This window comes from Pleurodeles waltl, chromosome 5 (assembly GCF_031143425.1).
Source record: "Pleurodeles waltl isolate 20211129_DDA chromosome 5, aPleWal1.hap1.20221129, whole genome shotgun sequence".
Lineage (NCBI taxonomy): Eukaryota > Metazoa > Chordata > Amphibia > Caudata > Salamandridae > Pleurodeles > Pleurodeles waltl.
This window is the reverse complement of record NC_090444.1, coordinates 1,589,718,451-1,589,743,744: the sequence shown is the minus strand read 5'-3', so window position 1 is coordinate 1,589,743,744 and position 25,294 is coordinate 1,589,718,451. Positions and strand designations below refer to the sequence as shown.

Genomic DNA, 25,294 nt, shown 5'->3' with positions numbered 1-25,294 from the left:
TCTCAGAGTGGCTTGCACAAATGGTACACTATGCTACAAAAACCAAACGCTAAGGGAGTTTCCAGACTTAAGTCAGTGAGGACAGGTGAGAAAAAAAAATGCTCCTTTGGCAGGACAAAATTGGAACTGCACAAACGGGAACTGCCATATATGATGAACTTCCCAGCCAAGCTGCAGGTGGTATCCAGGAAATGCGCTCCTGGTTCTTCACCACACCAGAGGCAGTGTGGTGATGGTTGGCAGGCAGGCGACCGATCGAGGGAAGCTGCCCTGGCAGGAGGGGCAGAAGGAGGAGGCCGGGGTCGATCCCCAGATTCAGATAGCCATACACAAGAATCGAGGGTTGCTGAACTGGAGCCAGGGAGGATTAACTTGTCAATGGAAACAAACTGATAACGGGAATCACGGCTCATGCGCTAGCTCAATGAATCTTGGAGTTTGGGGGGGGGGGGCGCCATGAGGAAGACCGCTAACTACTGATGATGCCGCCACCACCACCACCCTCCAAAAGAGGTGGACTGCACCTAGCGCACTATATGCACTACAGTTAGTGTCTAATGTTTAACAGGGTGAACGGGAGGGTGACCAACATATTGGGGTTTGAGGGTGAACCAGTTCTAAAGCTGCAGCCTGAGACAGTTGGACGGAGGGAATGGTTGTGGGTGGGTGGGACAGGTAACAATTTAATTTGCTGCAGTACAGGGATTGATTCAGTATCAGGTCAATGAGGATACACCAACGCACATCGTGAGGGGAGGGAACTCCAGTGACTGCAGACATAACAAACATGAGATGGAAGGAGACACTGACACACAAGGACAGGAGCTGACCCTACTCTCATGGAATGTTACTGGACTCGGGAGCTGGGTCAAGAGAGGGGTGGTAGTTTAGTACCTGATGTAACTCAAACCTGACATTATCCTGCTACAAGAGACTCACTTGATCAGAAACCACTGTGCTTTTCTGAAGAGGGCTCGCTATATGGTTCTGGCTCAAGCGGGAATCACTTCTGGGTGCAGAGGGGTGAGTATACTGGTTACAAAATCCCTTCCATTGATATTTACTATCTGGATAGACGGGGCGATGTTATGCGGCCATGCGAGGTGAATGGGTGGGACACATTGCAATGGCCTCCAGGTATTCTCACCCAGGACTACAATCCTCAGTGCTCCCAAAAATGAGGGATTGGTTACTTCAACTTCCAGAGATAGTCACTGCGGTGAGGGGTGACCTCAACCTCACCACTGACAGTCAGCTACACAGGCTTTATATAGGGGGCAACAACCAGGACATGTCCCGTGGCTTCAGCCATTGTCAGACGCCATAGGCCTGCTGGATGTGCGGCGGGAGGCCCACCTCCCGGAAAGGCACTACAAATATGCCTCTGGGACTACTGGGTCCATTTCACAAAGCTTTTCCCCAGTACACAGTGGGCTCATTTCCACAACACTAAACACTTGCCCAGGTGCATATCAGATCATACTCCGGTATACACATGGTTGCCAAGCGTGAGTAGGAAGAGAGGAGGTGTGTGGAAGGTTGACTCTTGGGAACTGTTGGACTGGCAGAGTAAAAAGATGGAAGAGGAAACTTGTTTTAAAGAAAACACTGACTCCGTTAATTCAGGAAGCATGGTCTGGAAGGTCTACAGCCAGTGATGAGGGACACGTTGATCTCGCACATAGTGGGAAAGAAGTGGAAACAAATAGAAGACGTGATAGACCTAAAGGCCAAACTAGCTGCAAAAGACCAGGACTACATACAGCAGCCTACTGTGGACCTTCTACATGAAACGTTGTTGCTCAGGGACAAATACCCACAGCTAGTGGAACAGAAGATCCAGGCAGGTTTTCACTCCAAACAAAAACCTACTGTATGAAGTGGGGAACAAACCTGGAAAACTGCTAGCGTAGCTGGCCAAAAGGAAGTAGGGGGTGCAGTGTGCCCATAATGTACCCACGGAGGATGGGGGAGGCAGCAACAGTGGAGAATATAGCAGAGACCTTCTCAGGATACCTTGGAAACCTATTCTTCCCTGATGCATTGGTGGAGATTGGGTGGTTACTAGAGTTAATTGCTGATATACCCGTCCCTTCACTGAATGCAGATGACTCCAAAATGGTAGACGCCGAGGTTACAAAGGTCAACATACTGAAAGCATTGCAGCAGCTTGGGCGAGGGAACACACCGGACCAAAGGGCTTCCCCAAGAATTCTTTAAGTGTATGGGCCGCCACTTGAGGGGGCCAATGCGGCAAATGTTCTAAAAGACCAGACAGAATGGGAGTCTCTCCAGTGCCTTGAGGACTGCCACTGTGGTCCTTATTCATAAGGAAGGTAAAACAGAGGAGCACTGCGCTTCCTACAGACCGATTACCTTGGCTAATACTTTCACTTCTGTGTTGAGCAAAGCACTGGCCAGCAGATTTATACAAGTGATCAATAAATTAGTCACTCAGGACCAATCTGGCTTTATGTGTCAGTGGTCCACCCGTCACAATCTACAGGGGATGTTTGGATTCATGGCGTGGAGTCACATCCTACCGGGTCTTGTTGGCCTTGAATGCTGAGAAGGCCTTTAACTCGGTGGACTGGGACTACCTCTGGCAAGCCCTAGGCAAGATAGGGCTTCAGGCCCAGATTTACCTCTTGTGTATGTTGGTTATACACAGTGCTGGTGGCGGCAGTCAGGGTCATTGGGACGCCAGAAGAATTCCGAATCGTCAGAGGGACACAATAGGGATGGCCACTCTCTCCCTTGTTTGCACTGGTACTCAAACTATTGGCATGCTGGGTGACAGTAGACCCACAACGAAGAGGCATAAGATGGGACCCTGAATGGAAAGACATCATCTCCCTTTATGCTAATGAAATTCTACCATACATGGCAGACTCACAAACATCTGTATTAAGGATACCTTTCGTAGGCGAAAGTTTGTTCATATCCTCGAAGACTATAAACAAGATGTTGGGCACTAGAGGAAGCTTCTGCTATCTCTGATGGGCAGGACAGGCCTAGACAAAATGATAGTGCTACCCAAATTCCTCTACATGCCTCAGAATTCTGTATACTGCATTTCAGAGGGGTTCTTCAGGGCAGTAGATGAAGTCACTTTTATGGGATGGGGTGCCACCCACATTGCCCTGCAAACACTGACTAGAAACTAGTATGAAGGAATGCTGGCCCTCTCCAATCTTCGACTATTCCTCGACACAGCTCCTTGTGGTGAACGGTCGGGTTTTCTCTCTGCTGGAGGAACCTGATAAGGAAGTTCTATAAGGTTCGGGGTCCGCGAAAAGGCTTCAGAGACACAGGGTGAACCCTGCACAGGGCTGTTGCTTGAGACTCAGGTGGATCCTGGACAATCCTCCACCGAGTTGTTGGTATCGCTAGAAAGTTGTAATACTATAATTGCTTTTGTGCTGAATTAGTAAAAAATATTCAAATGTTTTAACAAAAGGTAAATGTAAGCACCACAAGTATCAAGAACAAGTGGTGCAATATAGTCAGGCAAACTAGTGAAAGAAGATTAGCAGAAAGGTTTTCAGGTAAAATTGTTAGTTTAAGTATTTATTTTTTTAAACAAAGTAAGGGATTAGATGCCTTTTGTCATCTACTGTTTGTCCGTAGTTCAGCCTCCCTTAATTCTTTACAGAATGGTAAAGTGTAAATAGGGATTCGACAGTGGTTAGGCAAAGAGATAAATTAACTGAAATACTTAGACAAGAGATTATAAAATATTTTAATTTATTTAACCAACCAAAAAAAAAAAAATGTTAAAAGGGACATTATAGTTACGTGAAAATGTCAGTTAAAACATAATGTTTTAAATTAACAAAACCACAAAAATTAATTTGTTGTAGTTATCCTAAGTAACTGTAACTTGTACCCTAAAGAAACTATAACTCAGTGTTGTTCTTAATGTAATTTCAGATGTCATGAGGGATGTTATCAAGCATGTCATGAGTGATGTAATGTGAGGGTACAAGCAGTGCATGGCGAAGCATAGACGTCATTTTGGTGTTGCAGCTGCAACCACTGGCTTGCCCCTTGCAACCCCTGGCACTGCCTATGTGATCTCTGGCCTCGGAGGTGGCAAAAACAGGGCCAGCTCGTCCTAATGGATGTCTGATGGGGCCCCACTTTCCTGGTTTTCTGTCAGTTGATTTACTTCCCAAATAGTGAATAATAGTGAATAATATTATTCACTATTTGTATAATAAAAATGGAGTACAATTAGCTGGAATATGAGCCTATCTGGCAACTAAGGTAAGTAAAAAAACACTTTTAAATGTATGTTGTATGCATGCTTGAGGGAGATGGTGTGTTTATGTGAAAGAGTGTGAGAATGAGTGCATGTGTAAATATGTGTGTGTGAGTCAAACTAAAGGTCAAATGGAGTGATGCGTGACATCACTTCTGCTATACCTTCTGGTGAATTGAAGCCTATGGGCGAGTTATAGTTATTTTAGGGTATGAGTTATACTTCTTTGATATAACTATAACTGGTGAATTTCCGTGCTATTGCTAGTTTATAACATTATGCTTTAACTGACATTTTCACCTAACTAAAAGATCCTTTTAACCTATGTTTTTGTCAGCGAATATCAAACTGAGGCAAATATCTCTGGGATGATTACCTGGCCCACCTCAAGGAAATACTTCAGGCCCTGCAGCAGGTGTGCCTGACTATCAAGGTAAGGCTCTGTTGTGTACTTGAGCCACCAGGTGGTTGGAGGCGATGTACAACCTCTTCAATCCAAGTTCCAGACAATTCTGGCCTGGGAAGCTCCTAAGCCACACAACAAGTGGTCTGACTGGGTTTTACAGGAGATTTGTGAAGGGTTATGGTACCATATTGGCACCACTAATTGAACTTACCGCCAAGAAACGACCCAGAAATGTTATCTTGACTGAGCAGTATCAAAAGGCTTTTGACACACTAAAGGAAGCTCTGTGCTCAGCATCTGTCCTGAAAGAACCCGATTTCTTTAAAGAACTTATTGTTCAGACAGATCCTTATGATCATGGGCTTGGGGCAGTGTTGTCACAAGTGAATGATTTGGGCCAGGATCAGCCAGTTGCCTTCATTAGCAGAAGACTACTCCCCCAAGAGCAGCATTGGAGAGCCATTGAGAGGGAAGCCTTCACTGTAGTTTGTCCCCTGAAGAAGCTGGGACCCTACCTGTTTGGGACTCACTTCAGAGTTCAAACTGACCACAGACATCTTAGATAGCTTATGCAAGTTGTTTAGGGGGTCAATTTCCTTACATGGTATGAGCTTAATAGTGGAACACAGACCTGGAACTGACCATGCCAATGCAGATGGTCTGTCTAGGGTCTTCCACTTAGATGATGGGACCTACCATGATAAGGGTTAGTTGTTTATCATCTTTTGTCTGGAGGCGGAACTTGTAAGGTGTAAGGAATGCCTCTTTTTGTATGGTCACCCAAACAGTTTTGGACTGATGTTGCTGGTTTTCCAAATCTGCACTGAGGCCTGCTAACCAGACCTCAGTGCAAGTCCCTGACCTGAAACTGTGTATTGTTTATTGGCTTAAGTACACTTTGCATAGGCTAACTTGCTGTACATCCCCCAGTATATGGTACAGAAGTACCCAGAGCCTGTAAGTTAGAGAGTCACCCGAGGTACTGCAGCACTGATTGTGCCACCCTGCATGTGACAAACATACAACATGGCTCCTAGTCTGCCACTGCAGACTGGAGAAACAGTTTTAAAATGCTAACTCAACTTTACTATTTAAAGTCATTGCAAAGCAAAGACTACCCGTTTTAATATACATAAGTCACCCTGAAGGCGGGCCCTGTGTTCCAATAGTAAAACCCACAACTTAAATTTTTACTGTGGAAAAGGTTAGTAGCCCCACTGGTGAGTGTACTGTGGCAGGCCGCTACAGCAGCCCTGCTAACATCTCACTGGGACTAATAAAGTTGATATTGTAAGATATAAATCAACTCATTACATTAAACCCAAGTTGATGCCCAAATAGAAATTAATGCAACTTGTTGCTGTGTGCAACTTCTACCAAATCCCCGGCGCCCATCCACGGCTGCAAAGGATGTTACTCCTTGCAGCAGCTTTCTGACTTAATGGGGAGATATGCAAATGACTCCCAGAAAAAAAGACAATAGTAGCATGCACAGGAGACTGGTCTTATCTCTTCCTAGCAGGAAGCCACAAGGGTGTCCTTGAAGAGCAAATGGGGAACACTTGGGAGAGGGGCTGCCCTATTGATGAGGTAGACAGGTTGGCATTTGGGAAAGGAAGGGGAGGGGAAACCAGTTGCCAAACTAGTTTTCCAGGACTGTGTAGCCCCCCTTGTAGCCACACCGCTGGTTTGGGTTAGAGAGATATGGACGCCATGAAAGGGGTTTTGCCATGTTGGAAGTGGGTAGAATGGTGCATCCTGAGATAGCCACATTCCACACTTTGCAGAAGGTGGCCATTAGGAGGGAGGGAGCCTGGTAGCCCATTGGCTACCAACTGCATCCTATCAGGAAGAGGGTATTTTCTGAGGACAAAACTGGCTCCCTTTGCACCCAGAACTCAGATCGCGACGTACTGGAGAAGAGGACCGAAGAAGGACTGCCTTGCTTCATTGAGGAACTGGCAAAGAGAGGCTGCATGGGCTGTACTTGCCCAACCTGGTGGCTAACACAGAGCAACAACAGCTGAAGAAGCCTCCTGGGTCAAGATTGTAGCCCAGATCTTCGTATCGCCACCACTCGTCACCGTGTAGCAACAGAGACCAGGACCTGATGCTCACAGGTGCACCAAGTCTGCTGGACCTGGGAGAATCGTTGGAGTACAGCTTGGTGACCAAGAAGACAAGTTAATGCCCAGGAAAAGATTTGGCTGTAACTGCGATACCGGGCAACTAGTTGCCCCATGGTGACAACTACTATCAAGACCGAGAGAGCTTCAAGAGAGTTGGAAGCCTATGGTGAGGAACACCTCAATAAGTTTGGGGACCAAGGATTAGCTGCAGAAAGACCTCTGTCGACGGCATAACAACCACAGCATCCTTGAGCATCTTCAGCATCATGTGTCCCTTGCATCATGAACACGTCCATAGGAACCTATAGCAAAGGGATAAAAGTGCCTGGAACCTCCTGAAGACTGCTTCTTCCACCGAGGAAACCATTTCGGTGGACCTTACTGATCCCACTGACTCGTTCCCTGACAGAATTGGCCCCTTAAAAGTAACTAGATACTTACATACACACCCAAGTTTTTTTTTTTAAACGTCTGTCAAATTTGTTGAATTTGCCAATGCTTTGTTTGCATTAAGAGAAAAAGTGCATATTTATTTTATCTTGTAATCAACTGTAGCTACGGAACTCCCCAATGGATCTTTTTCATTGTGGTGCATAACAATACATAAAAATACAGTCTATTTTTATAAATTGGTGTCATATTTCTTCATTGTCTTGTGAATTTCTTCCTCAATTGTTTTGGTGTGGTTTAAATGCTTAATACTTGTTCCTTTGTGTAAGCCTGACTGCTCAGAGCCTCAGCTACCCACGGTTGAGCTTACGGTTTAACAAACAAAACCTAATGGTCGTAAAGGGATTGGTAAGTGTATTGCACGGTTGGGTCTCACAACCACACAATATAATACACCCTATTTCCTCACAATAACACTATCCTATGTGGTAAATGCAACATTCAACACAGAGGAAAGGTTTACACAGGCATGTAAAAAGTGTACATATTTTTATTGAGGAAAAACGATGACAGTGAATATCAGTGGCGGCTGGTGGGATTTGAAAATGGAGGAGTGCCTCTTGTATGCTTTTAACACGAGGGAGCATTTAACTTTAGTACTTCCATTTACAGCACTATATTGAGAGGCATTTATTACCATGTTTGATAAATGCCTCTCAATATAGTGATATGAACTGATGAATTAAAGTTAAACACTCCCTCGTGTTAAAAGCATACAAGAGGCTTTTAAACATGCGAGTTCAGGATGCAAGCGTTTTTTATTTGCAGGGACGTTTTACTTCAGTACATCAGTTTATATCACTATATTGAGAGGCATTTATTAACAGTTTTAATAAATGGCTCTCAATATCGTGATATAAACTGATTCTAAAGTAAAAAGCCCCTTCATGATCACAAAGGGAGCACTTTTAAATATGTCAGTTCAGGATGTGTGCTCCATTGTGCCACCCAACGGTTGTTTTTATTGTTTCAAAAATAGTAAAAACAAACAACAAGTTGTCAGCCATGATGGAAGGCTGGTTTTCCCCAGTCCCACTTACCTGGCAAACCCTGCTCTGGAACACACACAGCAGTCTGTAACAGGCTGTGCTGCTGCTGATGCAGTGCAGGAGAGGAGGTGTGAGAGTGTCAAACGTGCCCGCTCAGCCTCCAATGCAATTACATAGTTTAACTAGATACTCTGCGCGTGCTAAAGCATGCAAATGTATCTGTTTACAGACTTGAGGTCACACGCTCATGACTGTGTGACCTTGAACCACATGGCCTCAATCACTCCGGAGGCTGCAAGCAACACCCTTTCCCAGCTCATCACAGGTGACAAGTTAGGAGAGGGTGCTGCTTGCCACCTGTGAAATGATTGACAGGTAGTCGCAGGAATACAGAGCTTATGCCCTTGACACCTGGAACTGCTTGCAAATGTGATGCTGCTACGCATCATGAATGGGAGGTCTCAGACCCCCAAAAACTGCAGGCTAGGGCGGGCACTAGGTCAGCACTTAGCCTGCTTAGGGATTGTTTTAAAAAAGAAAAATGCTGTGTTGCACATGCTCACTAGAGCATGTGTCCCTCAAAGTGGTGCCTGGCAGCACCCAGCATGGGCTTAAAGCCCTTTTTTAATAAAACAAAACAAATTATGTAGATGGTAATTGCTCCTGACAATGATCATCCAAATATCTTCGAAATCGAGATGGGCGGTGCCCTTGCACCCCCTGGTGGCTTCCACTGCTGGTGAATGTGTTAGACATACATAGAAAACAGTTACTGGGTTTTCTCCTCCTACTCTGTCCTCGCAATGCCAGTGGTGGGAATGTGTAAGTCTCTGCTCATGTTCTAGGAGGTTGGGTGGGTGGTGCAGGTGTCCCTGTATAATCTCCTACACTCCTGCATGTGTTGGCCATGATGATTGACACTGGTGTTTTTTCCTATTGCCCATTTCGTCTTCATGGCCAAGGCATGGCATCTTGTACTCTTTCCCTTAAAAGTTCTTAGATGTTCTAAGTACATTTTTGCCATGTCTTGGTAACATTTCACAAAACATTTCCAAGGCACGGGTCTGCCTGTGAATCATCTGGGTGAGTCCTTTAAGGTACTCAGCGATATCACGGAAAGTAGCCGCCATGGGAAGAATATACTGCGGCACATTACTCTGATGTTAGTAAAACTGATGTTCCTTGTAACTAGCAGTAGCCCATGTCAAACACCCCCCCACACACACACACCTCCACCTTGCGTTGCCATCGAACATGGCCAGCAGGGTGACCAAGAGCACATAGAGGGGTGGCATCTAGGAGGTTGTGGTCAGGAGAGATTCATTAATGGGGAATACCTGCTAGACACCAGGGTTGTACTCTCCCTCTGATGATTGAGAGAAGACAGAGATACATTCTCATGGTAGTAGAGTGTACGTGATTGTACAGTGAGGTCTGTGATTAGAGGAACTGTGTGGAGGGGACTGTTCCACAGGCCGAACTAGCATATGTGGTTGCTTAGCTTAAGGCTGGGGACTGGTAATCCTTATGATTGGGAGCAACAATGGCCCCCTCTTTGCCCATGTCCTCCTCAACCAGGTCTTGATTGGCTTCCTCTCCCTTTTCTTGGTGAGCAGTGCCAGCCGCAGATATTGTAGCTTGGAGGAGGACTGGATTCTCTCCTCAAAGTGCCTACCGTCCTCCACTTGTGGATGGGTTGGCATCATTGTCTGGCTAGAAGTCCCCAGTATATATATAAATAAATTATGTTTTTGGTGAGAGAGACACCCCAAATGTCCCTTTTATTAATTACCCCTACCACCTATTACCCCTATCTGCCCTTAAGATACTGTAAACACTAAAAATACCCACCCACCCTATAACCGTACCCACCCCTATTCCTAACAATACCCTCAAGACCCTATACCCTTACCCACCCTCCAAGGAGATCATCTGCTAGCTGAATTCTGGTGAACTTCTCCTTCACCAACCTGCTATCATCTTGCCATATTTTCTTAATGTCCCAATGATGCAGACCTCCTTTCCCAAAGCATTCACAAGGTTTGTGACCCCCTGCCATAAGGCTGCTTTCTGGGCTCGTTTTACGAAGAATGGAGACCCATGAGGTTTCTCTTAGAATGTAACCACTAATTTTACTACAAGAGCTGCCTCCTCCCCAGTGAAATTTCTCTTTAACACAGGTAGCATCCTTCAGGAAGACAGACATGGTATCTGCAGGACCCAAAATCTGAAGAGGAATAAAACAGTTTCTATGGTGTGGGTAGTATTTATGTGGTTGTAAGGCAAAGTGTGTCAAAATTCTTTCAGGTGTATATTATTTTCCTATTAACTGCCATGCAGAGGTCTCCTAATCACTGACATGCAGAGGTTTTATTTTCATATCCCGTGTGCAAAGGTCTCCTGTTGTGTAGCCATTTTAGTTATAGCTCCATGCACGTTATTTTAACACACTAGGCCGCTGTGCACTTTAACCTAGATATATTTTATTCAGCTTCGTCTTATTATTCTTACAATAACCATTTTTGTGGTCTTGTTTTATTTTCCGTCTATCTAACTGTTTTGCCTAGGCCAGCACACTGTTCTCAAACAATATATTCTTGATCTCTCTGTGCTTCTTACAAGGCTACAGCACGGTACATTGCTGGTGAACGTGGTAGAAGTTTAGTCTCCAACATTCGTAGAAAACACACATCCTTACGTAGGGACATTTTCTCAGAACATCAGATGTGTTATTATAAAAACACTTCTTTGTCCCTTACACGTTAGAGGGAGATTCCGGCCAGGGAACCACAACTGTATGCTGACTGCTGAATGTTTGGCTACAGATGCTAACGCAGACCACAGGCCTTTGCTCAGGTATGGGGGTTGATGTCTTCCCAGGGGAACCTGAAGGGCAGAATTAGAGCTTAACATGCTGTGCTCCATCATAGCCTAGGTAGGAGCTAGTCCATTGATTATAGTGACAACATGATAGCGTTGTTTTTATGCTTCACTCTTCTCGTCACACGTCAATTTTAATACTGTCATGTTGTGTCGTCCTGGTTATTGCAGCTCACGCTTTGCTATCTAAGATGCAGTTGTTTTATTAAGCTCATTCTTGAAACATATACTGCTTCTGTTTGTCATTTATATATGAGATTGGATTTGAAATGAGAGAAACGGATGACACCTAAGTGACCACGACTTCCCCGAGAAGCCAAGTATGTCATGCGCTCGGCTGCCCAGTCATCCCTATCCTTGGGTAGAGATGAGGCACTGCTAGTTAGCCGGAGCAAAACCCAGATTGGAGAGACAGGTATCACCCGCAGTGGGTTAGATTTAGTCTCCCACACCGCGGGCAATTCTGCCGCTCAAAATCCAGTAGTCTCATTAGAATAATGAGAGCCAACGCGACACTCCTATTCACTACCATGCAGAGTCTCTGCCCTAGGTGCAGAGGTTGCGCAAGACGTAAAACACAATTGTAAGTTACATGTGGTAACTATGCGCAGGGCCACTGAAATTATGTGGCAGGGGAGGGCCAAACTATGTGGTAAGGTTGAGTAAATCATGTGGCAAGAAAAGGCAAATTATGCTGCATAATGCGGCACAATTCGTGACAGTATTACTTCATTTTGTCATTTTCAAACTTATTAACATTGTCTGGGCTTTTTTGGACATAATTAGAACCAGTTTAACACCCAAATATAGCAATATAACAACAAAAATGTAACTTTGCAAGCGGCTTTCCACTGAACGGCAACACATGTGCTGCACTTTTAGTAACTTTTGAACCGTTTAAGCTAGAAACATTTTTTTTGTAAAAGTCTGCAGATTATGTAGCAGATGATGGATTATGTGGCAAATGCAGCAAATCTGTCATTATGTGAAAATCAAAGCACAATCGCATAATTCCAGTGGCCCTGACTATATGGCCATAAACTATGATTATTATGACTCCGTCCCTAAAACTGAAGGAGTGGAGGCATGTAATTCTATTAAATAACTTTGCACTCAGATTTTGTAAATAGCCAAAAGTAGTAAAGTTACTCAAAAGTAAGAGTACATTACACATACACATTACTTTGTCAGTTACCTTTGTGATTAGCCCAGACAATGTTTATAGTTGCTTTGGAAGTAGCTGGGACCTTGGGGGTAGACACAATATTAGCACTTTTGAACTAGGACCAGACAGATTCAAAGGCATTCTGACTTGTTATCTACAACTGCCTGACCATTAAATTCATTATTGGATATTTATGAAGTATATTAATTTAAATGATTTGTAAAGCCACTTTATAGGCAATCTCGGTTTGTAAAAGAAATTCATTCAGAAACCCTCCTACTCAACTACAACACTGCTGTGTCCTTGTCAGAGGCTGGTAGTGATCAATAGAAGCTTTTTCAATTGCGGACTTCCCTTTTGGTGGCTAAATGCTCTTCGAGGCCCCGTCACTCATTAAGTCAGTGGGGTAGACTGGTGAACATTCTGGGGGTGATGGTGACACCTCTTCACCTCTTTGAATAGATTTGCTTTTAGCTTTTATTTGACCAAGTCATGGGGATTTCAAACGCTGGGTGCCCAGCACCCAGATCGATCATCCTCCCAGTTTCCTGCGATTGTAGCTAGTTAGTGCAAATAGGTAGGTGTTGCTTGATCACAAGATAAGATTGGGATAACATAAGGTGGGCCTAAGGTCTGTAAGAATCCATACACTGAATGGAGTTAAAGATGACTGAACGTAACTCTCTGTGTGCAAATGGCATTGACTTTGAGGACCAGGAGATGTGATCTTATTGCTAGAAACTGAGACAAAGTTTGGCTGCTTGGTTTTGTAGGCTCTGCCGTTCTGTGATCTTTTTCTTTGGGGCTCCAGCATAGATAATGTTACAATAGCTGAGTCTCCACAGGACTAAGGCCCTGATTAGTTCAATTTGGTACCATAGCTAGTTCCTTCTCCATAGCATGTGACAGAAGTTGGTGTTTTGAATGACTGTTGATTTGGTAGTCAAAAACCTCTTCTTGTTGGGCCACATCCCAGAGATCTTGAAAGCACTGGTTGAAGGTGGGATACATTAGATTAGCCAGAGGATGGCAGGTGCATATATTTTGCTTCAATAAAGTACTGTTCTATATGTATGCATTGCTCCTCTGTATCTCGTTCTCTGAAATTCAGACAATACTGAATACTGATGGAAAAGGAATTGATGCACTCTGTTAGTTGGGGTAAACAGCTGCCCAAAACAGATAAGAAAATGAACACACTAGTAATAGGTGTTAAAGAGTAAAACTGACAATCATGCTAGTTTAATAGACCTGATCAATTGAGAGAATCTTAGGGAAGAAAAGATGATCAGAATATTGGTTCAGATGAAGATCAAGATAGTCTGGGAAATCTTTAAGTTCCTCCTTAGGGGATTTGCTTCTCAGGACTCATGGCTCCTTAAGACACTTAAGCCCTGAATACAAGTTAGACTGATTTTAGTATGACAGTAGTGGGGAGCTGGAATCTCAGATTCCAGGCGGAATCCCTGCTCCAAAATCCAGCCACTATGAGTTCTGTCCACTGGGTTGGGGAATAAATAAGGAGCAGGTCCCAGAAATATTGGGACTCTTCCACTGTTTTTTCACTGATTCGTGGATAAAGCAACTGAAGTTATCCAACTATTTAGAGCAGGCAGAAGATGACAGCAGGATGGCAGGTGTTGATTAGGAGTTGGGGTAAAAGGGGTCAGGACAAGGGTCAAGATAGGCTGTGGCGTTGCAGGGGTCAGGCAGAATCCAGGCTGTGCTTCTACCCAAAGCCCCAGGGTTTGTCCCTCCAGCGGGTCTCAACAGGAGCAGATCTGGACCCGGTGAAACAGGACTCAGTATTAATGGACCTTTAATTATCAGGTTAAGGGACACCCAGCTACCTGCAAAGGACTGGAGCAGTAGCTCACCCAGAGTTACTATTCCCGGTGAGATTCTGCAACTCATAATCCATGTGTCATGCATGACCTCACAAAAAAAAAAAAGACTAACTGAAATGGAGGAATTATATAATAATACAGAGAAAAGGACAATATTGTGTGGAAGGCAAAGTAATCTGTGTGGCATTAAAGAAGCTGCAAAAACGGAAGTTAAGGTTCCTAATAGATATTCCATCAGAATGGTAGGAAAAAGGAGGAAGGTCTAGTAGAATTTTGTCTAGGTTGATAAAGTCTCAAAGAGGTTCTGGAGAACTCCATTAGAACAAAGGATAACAGAAGGCTGGATAATAATTCAACTATTAACAAGGCTTTCCCAGATGTTAAAAAGAGTCATACACCACTTGACTGAATAAATTAAAGCATAAATAACAGAACATTTAGATAATGCCACACTTACTTAATATACTGTCACAGAAACACATTAGGCAATGAAGAAATAAATATGACAAAATGAAACTATACTGTTGATTAATAGCATCCTAAGATGTAGGACTTGTGGAAAAGAAAATGGAGAGCTGGAGGATCATTGAGAATAATACAAACAAGAGGGAGATGGAAATAAAAGTCTGTCATGCACTACAATACAAGGTCCAGAAGGTAGTGCTGGTGTGGAAGGATACACCTGATTCAATCAAAATTTGGTAAGACCAAAATGCTCCTTGGGTGGGACAAACACGAGAATAGGGAGGAAAAAACATCCAACCTGAAGCAGAGAACTCAGACAAACAGGAAAGCCACTGAATAGTGAACAAAGGAAAGACAGTAAGCCCACTAAGCCCTCTCTGAGTTTATATAGGATACAATAGACCAGTTGCCAAATATAGAAGATACCTAAACATGTGTGACGAAATGTACACTTCCCCATCAATCTGGGAAATATCACCTTCCATGTGCTTGCAATTAGTGGTGCAAGGAATAAAATAAAACACAGAATAACATTTGGAGCACACTCCTGGTGTACAAGCAAACATAAGAGAGTTTATTACAGCATTTTTCTTGAAATTAGGAACCATTCTTATTGTGTTACATTCTTAACAGAGCACTTTTCAAGACCACACTGACATTTCAACCAATTATTTGCAATGTGATTATGTGATAAAATTAATAGTAAAAATGCAATTGTTTCCACTAGAGTGTGGAGGCCTAATCAAAAAATAATCTATTTTGAATGTTTGTACAATGGAACAAAACATTAGCAATAATCATTATTTTAATCACAAAATACTAGTTATATCAAACCATACGTATTTCTATTAAATAACCCATTGTGCCTCAATTCATTTTAGCTGCGCCTGATCTTACAAAGTTGATCACAGTTTCCGAAAAAGTGGTGGTTACTGCAGATCTTTAATTGCTCCATTTTTTCATTTCTATTTGTTCTTACCAGATGGATGCAAAACATTTGTATTTTGATCATCTATCATTCTTTTTTAATTATTTATTTTCAAAGTTACTGGGGCATGATACATTCCAAAGAAAAGGGCATTTGTCATAAGCAAATTAAGGCACGTAATAGTAGGAACTTAGTGTAAACATGAAGCAAATGCATATTTCTACCACTGACGCCCAGTCTTCCCCGGAGAGTCATAATTATATATTAGCAACTTAATGCAACAGATTTTCCGACAAAGAATGACTTTTTTAATAAGGCTCACCTGACAAGCTTTTCGGCAAGTATTGTACCCCATCCACTGGATTCAAAGGAAAACTATAGGAAATAAAGAAAGGTCTAATTAAGTCTACTTTTCTTGCTAGCATTTGTCCTTTTCTTAAAAACGGAGAAATGAAGTTCCTAGAATGTTGCTAAAAGCACAGCTGCAGTTTATTGATATTTTCTTCATTCATCTCCCTTTTAAGCACATTACTGAAAAGATATCAATAACCCTGCCAGACTGCTTCTTGCTAAAGTGTCTGTTCTGAGGGATTTGCAGGCTTTTACATGTGTTTTGAACTGATCTGTGACATCTTATTGTTCTATGAGGCTACTAGTGTGTCCACTGCCTGGTGGCTGGGGGTGGAGTGGTGATCTTAAGTATAGTTGCAAATTGCTCAGCTGCATAAAAGCCAAGAAATAAAACACGGTTGGAGCTGGATTCCTACCTCACCTAGGACAGTTATGCTTCCCACTACACAAAAGTACCTTTGTATTCGCAAAACGTGTTACATCTGATAGCATGGCCCTCTGATATTGTAGTTGGGGTACTCTTCTACCGGGTGAATCAAAGAAAATGAAGCTGATTGTCTGGCAGCAAATCAGCACAAGGTCACTAGCTGATGAAACTGTGCAACAGAATTGGCACGCTGATTTGGTAGAAGGTCAAAGGACAAGAAACCCAGAATAAATACTTTGATTTTACTGTATTAACCTCCACTGAACACCTATGTATTCAAAGTACTGTTTCCTTTCCTACTTATGGAGTATACGTGTACCACTGCCTTTTACACCCCACAGAAAGAAATTGATAAAAAGGAAGACATAAAAACTATTGTTGTTAGGTTACCACATTACCCATTTAACACTCCGGTAAACTCATACTTCTAGCAATACTGAACTGTCAAATCAGTATTAGTATTCTCATACGGGGGCGAACCAAACAACTAGTGAATATCTTTTTCTATGTCTCTGAAAAAAGTCCACTTGAAGGTCCCACATTGAAAAACCCTGATGTAACTTCAAGATATCAAAATTCCGCTGGTGGTAATAACAATAATAAAATGGTAGAATGGATATGATAATATGAATCATTTGAACAAAAATGCCTATGTCACAATTAATTTGTAAAGAGGGGAAATATAGTTGTTAGGAGTAGCTTCTAATATCCAAGGCATTATCTTTTCTGCACTTGGCCATATCCTTGCAATCGCTCACTCTGGACCCTGAAAGTTCTGTTTGGTTTCAGAAGGTAGAAGAGGGAGTCTGTTAATATCGTTGCATCTTTTCACAATCCAGGAATAGTTGGGCATTACCATTTTTATCTGCAGGTCGCAAAAGATGATAGAAATCAGAAGTTTTGACTTGAATCCAGTTGACAGAAGATAGTGGTTTAATAAGGAGAATCAAAATAGAAGAAATGTTATGGAAATAGAGCTCTGGTATTAGTATATTCAGTTTGCAGTAAATTGGAAAAACAACATAACTCTTCCACGAGGTTATCCCTGCTTTCTATGTCTAAATCGTGTTAATTGGGCCTCCACCTCAATACCTCTAAACACTTTTCATCTCAGTTTTACAGATGCCCGTAAAACAACTGTTTTATCTTAAGATTGCCCGTCTCAACATGAATAATAAAGTTTACTTACCTTCAAGCTGAGCAGGTAGTGAAACAACAGAAAGCCAACAGCAGTAAGAGGAGAGAGGGGGAAGGAAACTACACACATTGAACGTAAGTGATGAAGCCTTTAAACTCCTTTCTCTCTCTGGAGGTATCTGGTTGATTCGCCATGCGACCAAGTAACCAGAATGCTAATCTGACCCTGATCATGTTCTGGGCCTTTCTGCTCACGCTCCAACCGTATAGAAGGTTCCTTGCCCCGTGAGAAAGGAATAGGTATTCTCCGCGAGCTAAATGCTGACGTGGCAAGAAGAACTTCTTTTTTTAACAAATGTTATTGAATTTGCACAACAACTTAGATAAAACCAAAACAATGCGGCCAAATCAGCCCTTTCAACAAGCACCGGGCCGGTTTCACAAAAAACAATCAGTATTGCAGAAACAAAATACAGTAAGTTCCCCACTTCGTGACAAGTAAGTACAGTTGGTGATGGGATAATTAAGTCCCTAGTCTGCCCATAGGCAGATCAGGGTATTAGTCCGCCGAGTTTTGACCAGGGGAGCCATTTTGGCTCATACTTCCGTGGCACCCCCGCATCTTGAATACTAGTTGTTCCATCGCTGCACAGTGATCCATGTCCCTCGCCTATTACTGCAGTGACGATGCCCGTGCATCCTTCCCGTGTCTGGCTGCATCTCTCTTGGCCACCCTATGGCGATGAAGGCGTGCATGGAGTGAGACTCCCCAAGTTCATCCATGATCTCCAGCAATATCATTTTGGGGTCCAAAGTTAGCAGCCGACCTATCACCAACCTAATACTGCTGTTGACCTCATGCCAGTACCCTTGTGAAATTGGGCAGTTCCACAGTACGCGAAGGAGGGAGCCAGGGGAGTGGTGAAAATGGAGACACAAGGGCCCGGGAGTACGTCCCATATGCCAGAGTCATGCCAGGAAGAAGTAGATTCAGTGGAAATATTTGAATTAGGTAAAAGCACGTAGAAATAGCCAACGTTCTAGGGGCCAAGAGGCTTGGCAGAGGCAATAACAGATTATACTAATGCTCTATTTGTTGTAGTGTGGTCGAGCAGTTAGGCTTATCAGAGGGTAGAGTTAAGCACACAAACAAGCAATAAAAGAAACACACACTCAATGACTTAACTCCAGGCCTATAGATTTTTATATAGAAAAATATTATTTTCTTAATTTATTTTAGAACCACTTGATTCAAATTGCAGGTAAGTACATTAAGGTACTTTGCATAGGTATAGCTAGGACTTTGAAACAAAATAGTAATGTACACAGTTTGGCATGAAATGGCAATAAGCTATATTAAAAGTGTACACTGCAAAATTCAACAGTTCCTGAGGGGGGTAAGTACAGTTAGGTTAATGTGGTAAGTAAAGCACTTAGAAGTTCAGTCTCCGGGGCATAGGCAGCCCACGTTGGGGGTTCAAGTCAACCCCAAACACCCAGCACCAGCAACACAGGGCCGGTCAGGTGCAGAGGTCAAAGAGGGGCCCAAATAACATAGGCGCCTATGGAGAGAGTGGGTGCTCCGGTTCTAGTCTGCTGGCAGGTAGGTACCTGCGTCCGTGGGGAGCAGACCAGGGGGGTTTAGTAGAGCACTGGGGGAAACAAGGGGGGTGGGACCCAAGTAGGCATACAAAGCACACCCTCAGCAGCACAGGGGAGGCTGGGTGCAGTGGGCAAACAAGGCATCAGATTTGTAATTGAAATCAATGGATGGACCCGGGGGTCACTCAGACGATGCAGGCAGGGCACGGGGGCTTCTCGGCCAACCACTGGCTGGGCAAGGGTGAGGGCCGCCTGCTGGTCACTGCTGCACCAGTGGTTGCTTTTTCACGAGCCTGGGGGCTGCGGGTGCAGTGCTTCTTCCAGGCATCGGGTTTCTTCTTTCCGGGCAGTCACAATCAGGGGGTCCTCAGGATTTCCTCTGCAGGCGTCATCGTGGGGGTGCAGAGAGGTTAGCCCAGGGTGGACATGTCATCAGAGTCACCTGGGGATCCTCTCTGGGTCGTTGGTTTCTCTGGACACAGGCCAGGGGTGTCGGGTGCACAGTGGTGGGGACTCACGCTTCTGAAGTGAGGTGAAAGTCCCTTTAAAGATGGTTTCTTATTGCTTGAGGTAGACTGTTCCGCTGTCCTCAGGAGCTCTTGGTCCTTTGTAGTTGCAGGGCAGTCCTCTGAGTCGGCAGAGGTCGCTGGGCACGTAGGATGTATCAGGAGACAGGCGGGTAGGGCTGGTTGTCATCTTCCTTCTTCTTTGAGGGGTTTTCAGGACACCAGTCCTTCTTTGTAGGTCGTCAGGAATCTGTAATCTATTTCCCCATAATGCTATAATTTAGGAGTGTGTTAGGGCTGGAGGACAGTAGCCGATGGCTATTGTCCCTGAGGGTGGCTACGTGGCTACACCCTCCTTATGCCTCCTCCCTTTGGGGAGAGGGGCACATCCCTATTCTATTGGGCTAAATCCTCCAAAACAAGATGGATGATTTTCTAAGGAGGGGGTCACTTCAGCTCTGGTCACCTTAGGGGTGGACCTGACTGAGGGGGTGACTCCTCCTTGTTTTTCTCATTATCTCCCTGGACATGCCACCAAAAGTGGGGTCTGTGTCCGGGGGGGGGGGACAGGCATCTCCACTAGCTGGAGTGCCCTGGGGCACTGTGACACCAGGCATGAGCCTTTGAGGCTCACCGCCAGGTGTTACAGTTCCTGCAGGGGGAGGTGTGAAGCACCTCCTCCCAGGACAGGCTTTGTTCCTGGTCAGAGTGCACAAAGGCACTCACCTCATGTGGCCAGAAACTGGTCTGGAAGTGGCAGGCTGGCAGAAACTGGTCAGCCTAGCACTAGCAGTTGGGCTGGCATGCAGGGGGCATCTCTGAGATGCCCTCTGTGTGCATTTCTCATAAATCCCACATTGACATCAGTGTGGATTAATTGTGCTGAGAAGTTTGATACCAAACTTCCCAGTATTCAGTGTAGTCATTATAGAACTGTGGAGTTCGTGTCTGACAAACTCCCAGACCATATACTCTATATGGCTACCGTGCAATTACAATGTCTAAGAATTGGCTGAGACACTGTAGGGGCATAGTGTTCGTACAGCTATGCCCTCACCTGTGGTATAGTGTACCCTGCCTTAGGGCTATAAGGCCTGCGAGAGGGGTGACTTACCTATGCCACAGGCAGTGGGTTGTGGGCATGGCACTCTGAGGGGAGTGACATGTCGACAGTCTTTTCTCCCCACCAGCACACACAAGCTGTGAGGCAGTGTGCATGTGCTGAGTGAGGGGTCCCTAGGGTGGCATAATGCATGCTGCAGCCCTGAGAGACCTTCCCTGGTCACAGGGCCCTTGGTAGCAGGGGCACCTTTTACGAGGGACTTATCTGTGTGGAAGGTCTTTGCCAATTGTGAAGACAAAGGTACAGTTTTAGGGAAAGGACACTGGTGCTGGGGACTAGTTAGCAGGGTCCCATCACACTTTCAATCAAAGCTGGCATCAACAAAAAGGCTAAATGTTAGGGGGTAACCATGCCAACAGTGGCATTTTCCTATAAATACTGACCAGCTGTGCTTCTCAATAATACAATTTAACATTCGCCCAACCTAACCCCGCCTCGAATGGGGAGAACCAAATTTTATCAAAAGAGACTCTGGGTGCCTTTGCCGCCCACAAGAAAGTGGTTATTTGGGCTTGCAAGTCTTTAAAAAAAGTGCTAGATAGCGGGTGGGGCTAATGTTGTAAAACATAAAGACAGCCAGTGAGGGACAACATTTTAAAGAGTGCTACCTGCAATCGAAAGAGGAAGTCTGGACCACTCTCCCATGTCCCTCTGTGCCTAGGTAAGTAATGGGGCGATGTTGAATTGGGCGAGGGCCACGGTCATGCCTAGGTACAAAAAAACTATAACCTGCCACTCTCAAAACGGGACTCCACACCCCCCAACTTCCCCCGTCTACCTTACCCCGGAGGAGCACCAGTGCCGATTTCCCCCAATTTACTTTTTAAAGTCCAGAGGCTTCTCTGTATACCTTGAGGATCGCCATAAGCTGTGGAATAGTATCTCCGGGCATCTGAAGGAAGAGAAGCCTATCTTCTGCATACAGGGGGATGCAATCCTCCACACCCTCCCTCCACTCAAATCCACTGAGTATGGCATCCACCCTGATAATTTCTCTGCTGATAGATCCTCTGGCAGAGCTTAACAAAGGGGAGAGCGGGCATCCCTGCCACATGCATCTTTCTATAGGAATTATTTCCAAGAGTGCTCAGCTTACCCAGACCTGGGCCCAAATGTCCATATACAAGAGGGATACCTGCTTCATGAATCTGGGTCCAAGCATATCCGTGGGGGAACAGCCAGGAGGTAGGGCCAGTGCACCATGTCAAAGGACCGTTCCACGTCGACCAGGAGAAGCGCCGCATTGCCTGGCAGCTCATCCAAGAAGGCCAGTGCCAAATGAAATAAATACAAGCTATGCCTGGTGCCTCTGCCCAGCATAAATCCGTCCTGGTCAGCGTTCCTACCAAGCGTATCACCATGGCCAGGCACGTTGTCAGCAGTTCAGCCAGAATTTTCACCTTGAAGTTGATGGGGGAGATGGGGCAGTATGACCCGTACTCTGACGGAGGTTTGTCGGGCTTAAGAATCACCATGATAGTTGCCCTTGTAGATCTCAGGAGAGCTCCCTGTGTACGATGGTGTCTTCATACAGCACCAGTTGATGCAGGATTAATAAGGAGAAGTTCCTGTTGCATAACTCTACCAAAAACCATTCAAGGTCTCTGCTTTCCTCATCTGAAAGGGTGCATACAGGCAAGCCATGGATAACAGGTTTTTCCCACTCCAAGGGCGAGGCCTGAGCCATTTGTTCGAGGACAGCAATCTCACCCTCACCGCAGAACAACTTCCCCTCTCTAAGACTGTTATGTCTAGTGATATACGAGATGGCCTGTCCCCAGAGGACAGTTCTGGAGGTCTCCCAGAGGATAGTAGGGAAGGAGCCAGTTTCCTTGTTGATTTCAAAACATTCGGTGATGGCCTCTTTGATACTCTCTTCAAAATCGTCGTCCAGAAAGCACCACGTCTTTAGATGCCCCAGTCCACACGTGCCCCACCGCAGACCACCAACCGCACTGGGGAATGATCTGAAAGAACCCTGGGAAGGATTTGAGTCTACATAATGAGACCTACCTCTGAGGAGGATAGCAAGAAATGGTCAAGACGGGAGGAGGTACCATGTGGGGGTGTAGTATGTGTATTACCTCTCTGTGCTGTGTTGCAACCACCAGACATCCACCAAAAGCAGTGCATCAGCCCAGGCCCGAAGGCACGTGGAACGGGCGATTCTCAGGATGGAGGTTGTGGGCCAGGGTCTATTTTCACATTAATGTCCCCTCCCCATCAATATGAACCCAGGCACGACCTCTGTCAAGTGTTGGACCACTGCCTTCATGGTTGCACCCCGTAACTGAGGAGGCGTGTACACACTCCCCAGCATCCATGCCTATCCCTCTAGAGTTCTGCATATAATCACAAGCCTCCCCAATGGGTCCACATTCACATTGTGCACCACCAGCGGGAACGTCTTCTAAAGCAATATGGCCACCCCTCTTGAATCCCTCATATATCATGTGTGATATACTCTGGAATATCCAAACTGCCCCAGAAAGGAACAGCTGGTCCAAAACAGGTCCATTACTGGTGCATGAGAACCACTGGATGGTATTGTTTAGCACAGAACATTATGGCATCCCTCTTGATCTTATCATTAAGGTCATTCACATTCCAGATGACTTTTGTATGTTCCCCTGTGAGACCAGTAACCTTTTCCCTGACCACTGCAACTGATGACACAAGATATAGTATGCCAGAGGACCCTGAATGGGGCATAGCGCCTTAAACAAAAACAAAAAAACACAAACAAATGATTCAACAAATCCCCCAGGGCCTGACAATCGACAGAAGCCATACTCTCTTCCCACCCACCACCCCACACTTTCCCCCATGAAGCATCTGTTGCCTAACTGAGAACCCAGTCTCTACTCTAAACCAAAGGCCTACAAACGTTTTTGCTTTGAGCCCCCCCTAAGCAAAATGTTTTGAAGTCAGGACCCCTCAAAAACTTTATGGCAGGGATTGGGAGAGTGGGAGTGACATGGCTGAGTGAAGGGGGCGGGTCATGAGATCATTTTAGGACCCGTTTTCTATAGATCATACACCCCACTAAACAAGAGACGTATAAAAACACCAAATGCATCAGATAAAAACAAGTATTGAAACGAAAATACTGTTCCTCAAAATGGGGATGCTGTGAGCCTCTCACACTCCCTAACCCCAATGCAACTATACCTGCTACACTAATGATAATTGCAGTCCTTAGTAGCAGGCTACCGCTTCTACAATACTTAACCTTCACTCCAATCTTGAAACACTCCCTCTGGCCCTTTCAGAAAAGAAAAAAAAAGAGCCCCGTCATGTCTCCCTTTTTTCTGCAAGGGTGCACTCAGTTTTAATGCTAGCAAGGAAACGTAGCTCCCATGCATCCTTTTAAAGTGAGATGGTCATCTTTGTGATATAGTGGGCCCCTCAGATCCCTGGGTCCCAGTGCAGCGGCATCTGCTTCATTAATGATCACTACTGTTCTGCAAAGAGGGCCATACCCTCTGCCCTTTGTTGAAAACGTGGACGTTCATCTTGCCACACTAACCCTCTCTGCCATCTCTCTGAGGCCAAAGAAAGGTATCTCCTCTGCTTTAATTTTCCCCTTCCATGGGCCATTGCTCAGAGGCCCAAATCAACACTGGCAAGTGTGCAGTGGGCCCTAATGCAAGCAAGTATATATATATAAATATATATCCAGTTTTTTCCTTCAGTTTATAATCTTGAAAGAGAACGCCGGCACTCTGTACTGCTGCACAATAATTGATTTATTCCACACCGAAAACGCGATCACATCAATCCAAAGGTTCTGGGCTAACGCGTTTCAACCAAAACGGTCTTTGTCAAAGCCCACCTTATTACAACTAAACATATACAAGCTGCACCGCTCCTCCCCCCTCATTATATCCTGTTTCCCATTAGACATAGAAAAAATCCTATAATTTAATTTAACAATCCTCAACACCAAAAATTCTAAATAAACCACTATAATTTTTAAAGTATTTTCTCCATCATTAATTCATTATTTCAATCTCATAACTATAATTAATTTCCAAATAACATCACTTTTACATCATTTCTACTAAATACAAATATCCTTCTTCCTACCATCCTCTTGATATCCCTAATATTCCATTCTTATTCCGACTTCTTTTACCTCCTAATAACATCAACAAAACTTTTCAATTTTTTTCTTTCTTTTTTTCTTTTTCCTCTTTTTTTCACTATTATATATTTTCAAGACTTTTTACTCACTATGATATCTACTTTCCCATTATCATAAAAAATTATATATACTGCGTATTAATGATAACAAAAAAACATTTAAATTAATTTCCTAAACGAGGGTATTGGTGCCAGCTTACATAAACAGCGCCTGGTTCTCCTATATTACCCATTAACCCACATGTACATACAGTTCTTCATCCTGGTTCAGCCCCCACGGGGCTCTACTATTGAGTCTGATGATATATTCCGATTCCATTTTCCTCAACATCCGTTCCCTGTCGCCTCCTCGCGGGGATAGCACCGCCCTGTCAATCCCAAAAAATAACATACCATCAACTTTCCCCTCATGAAATTGTCTACAATGTCGAGCTATGGGATAATTGGAATCATTATTTTTAATTGCCCGCCAATGTTCC

The 25,294-nt window shown here is 44.4% G+C and overlaps 1 protein-coding gene across 1 annotated transcript in view; it reads right to left on the bottom strand.

The window, feature by feature from the left end:
- Positions 1–25,294, bottom strand: part of IAH1 (isoamyl acetate hydrolyzing esterase 1 (putative)) — a 197,837-nt gene that overhangs the window by 155,583 nt on the left and 16,960 nt on the right. Inside the window, exon 2 of the mRNA XM_069235904.1 lies at positions 15,846–15,898. Coding sequence (XP_069092005.1) covers positions 15,846–15,898 — 53 coding nt within the window. The remainder of the gene's footprint in view (positions 1–15,845; positions 15,899–25,294) is intronic.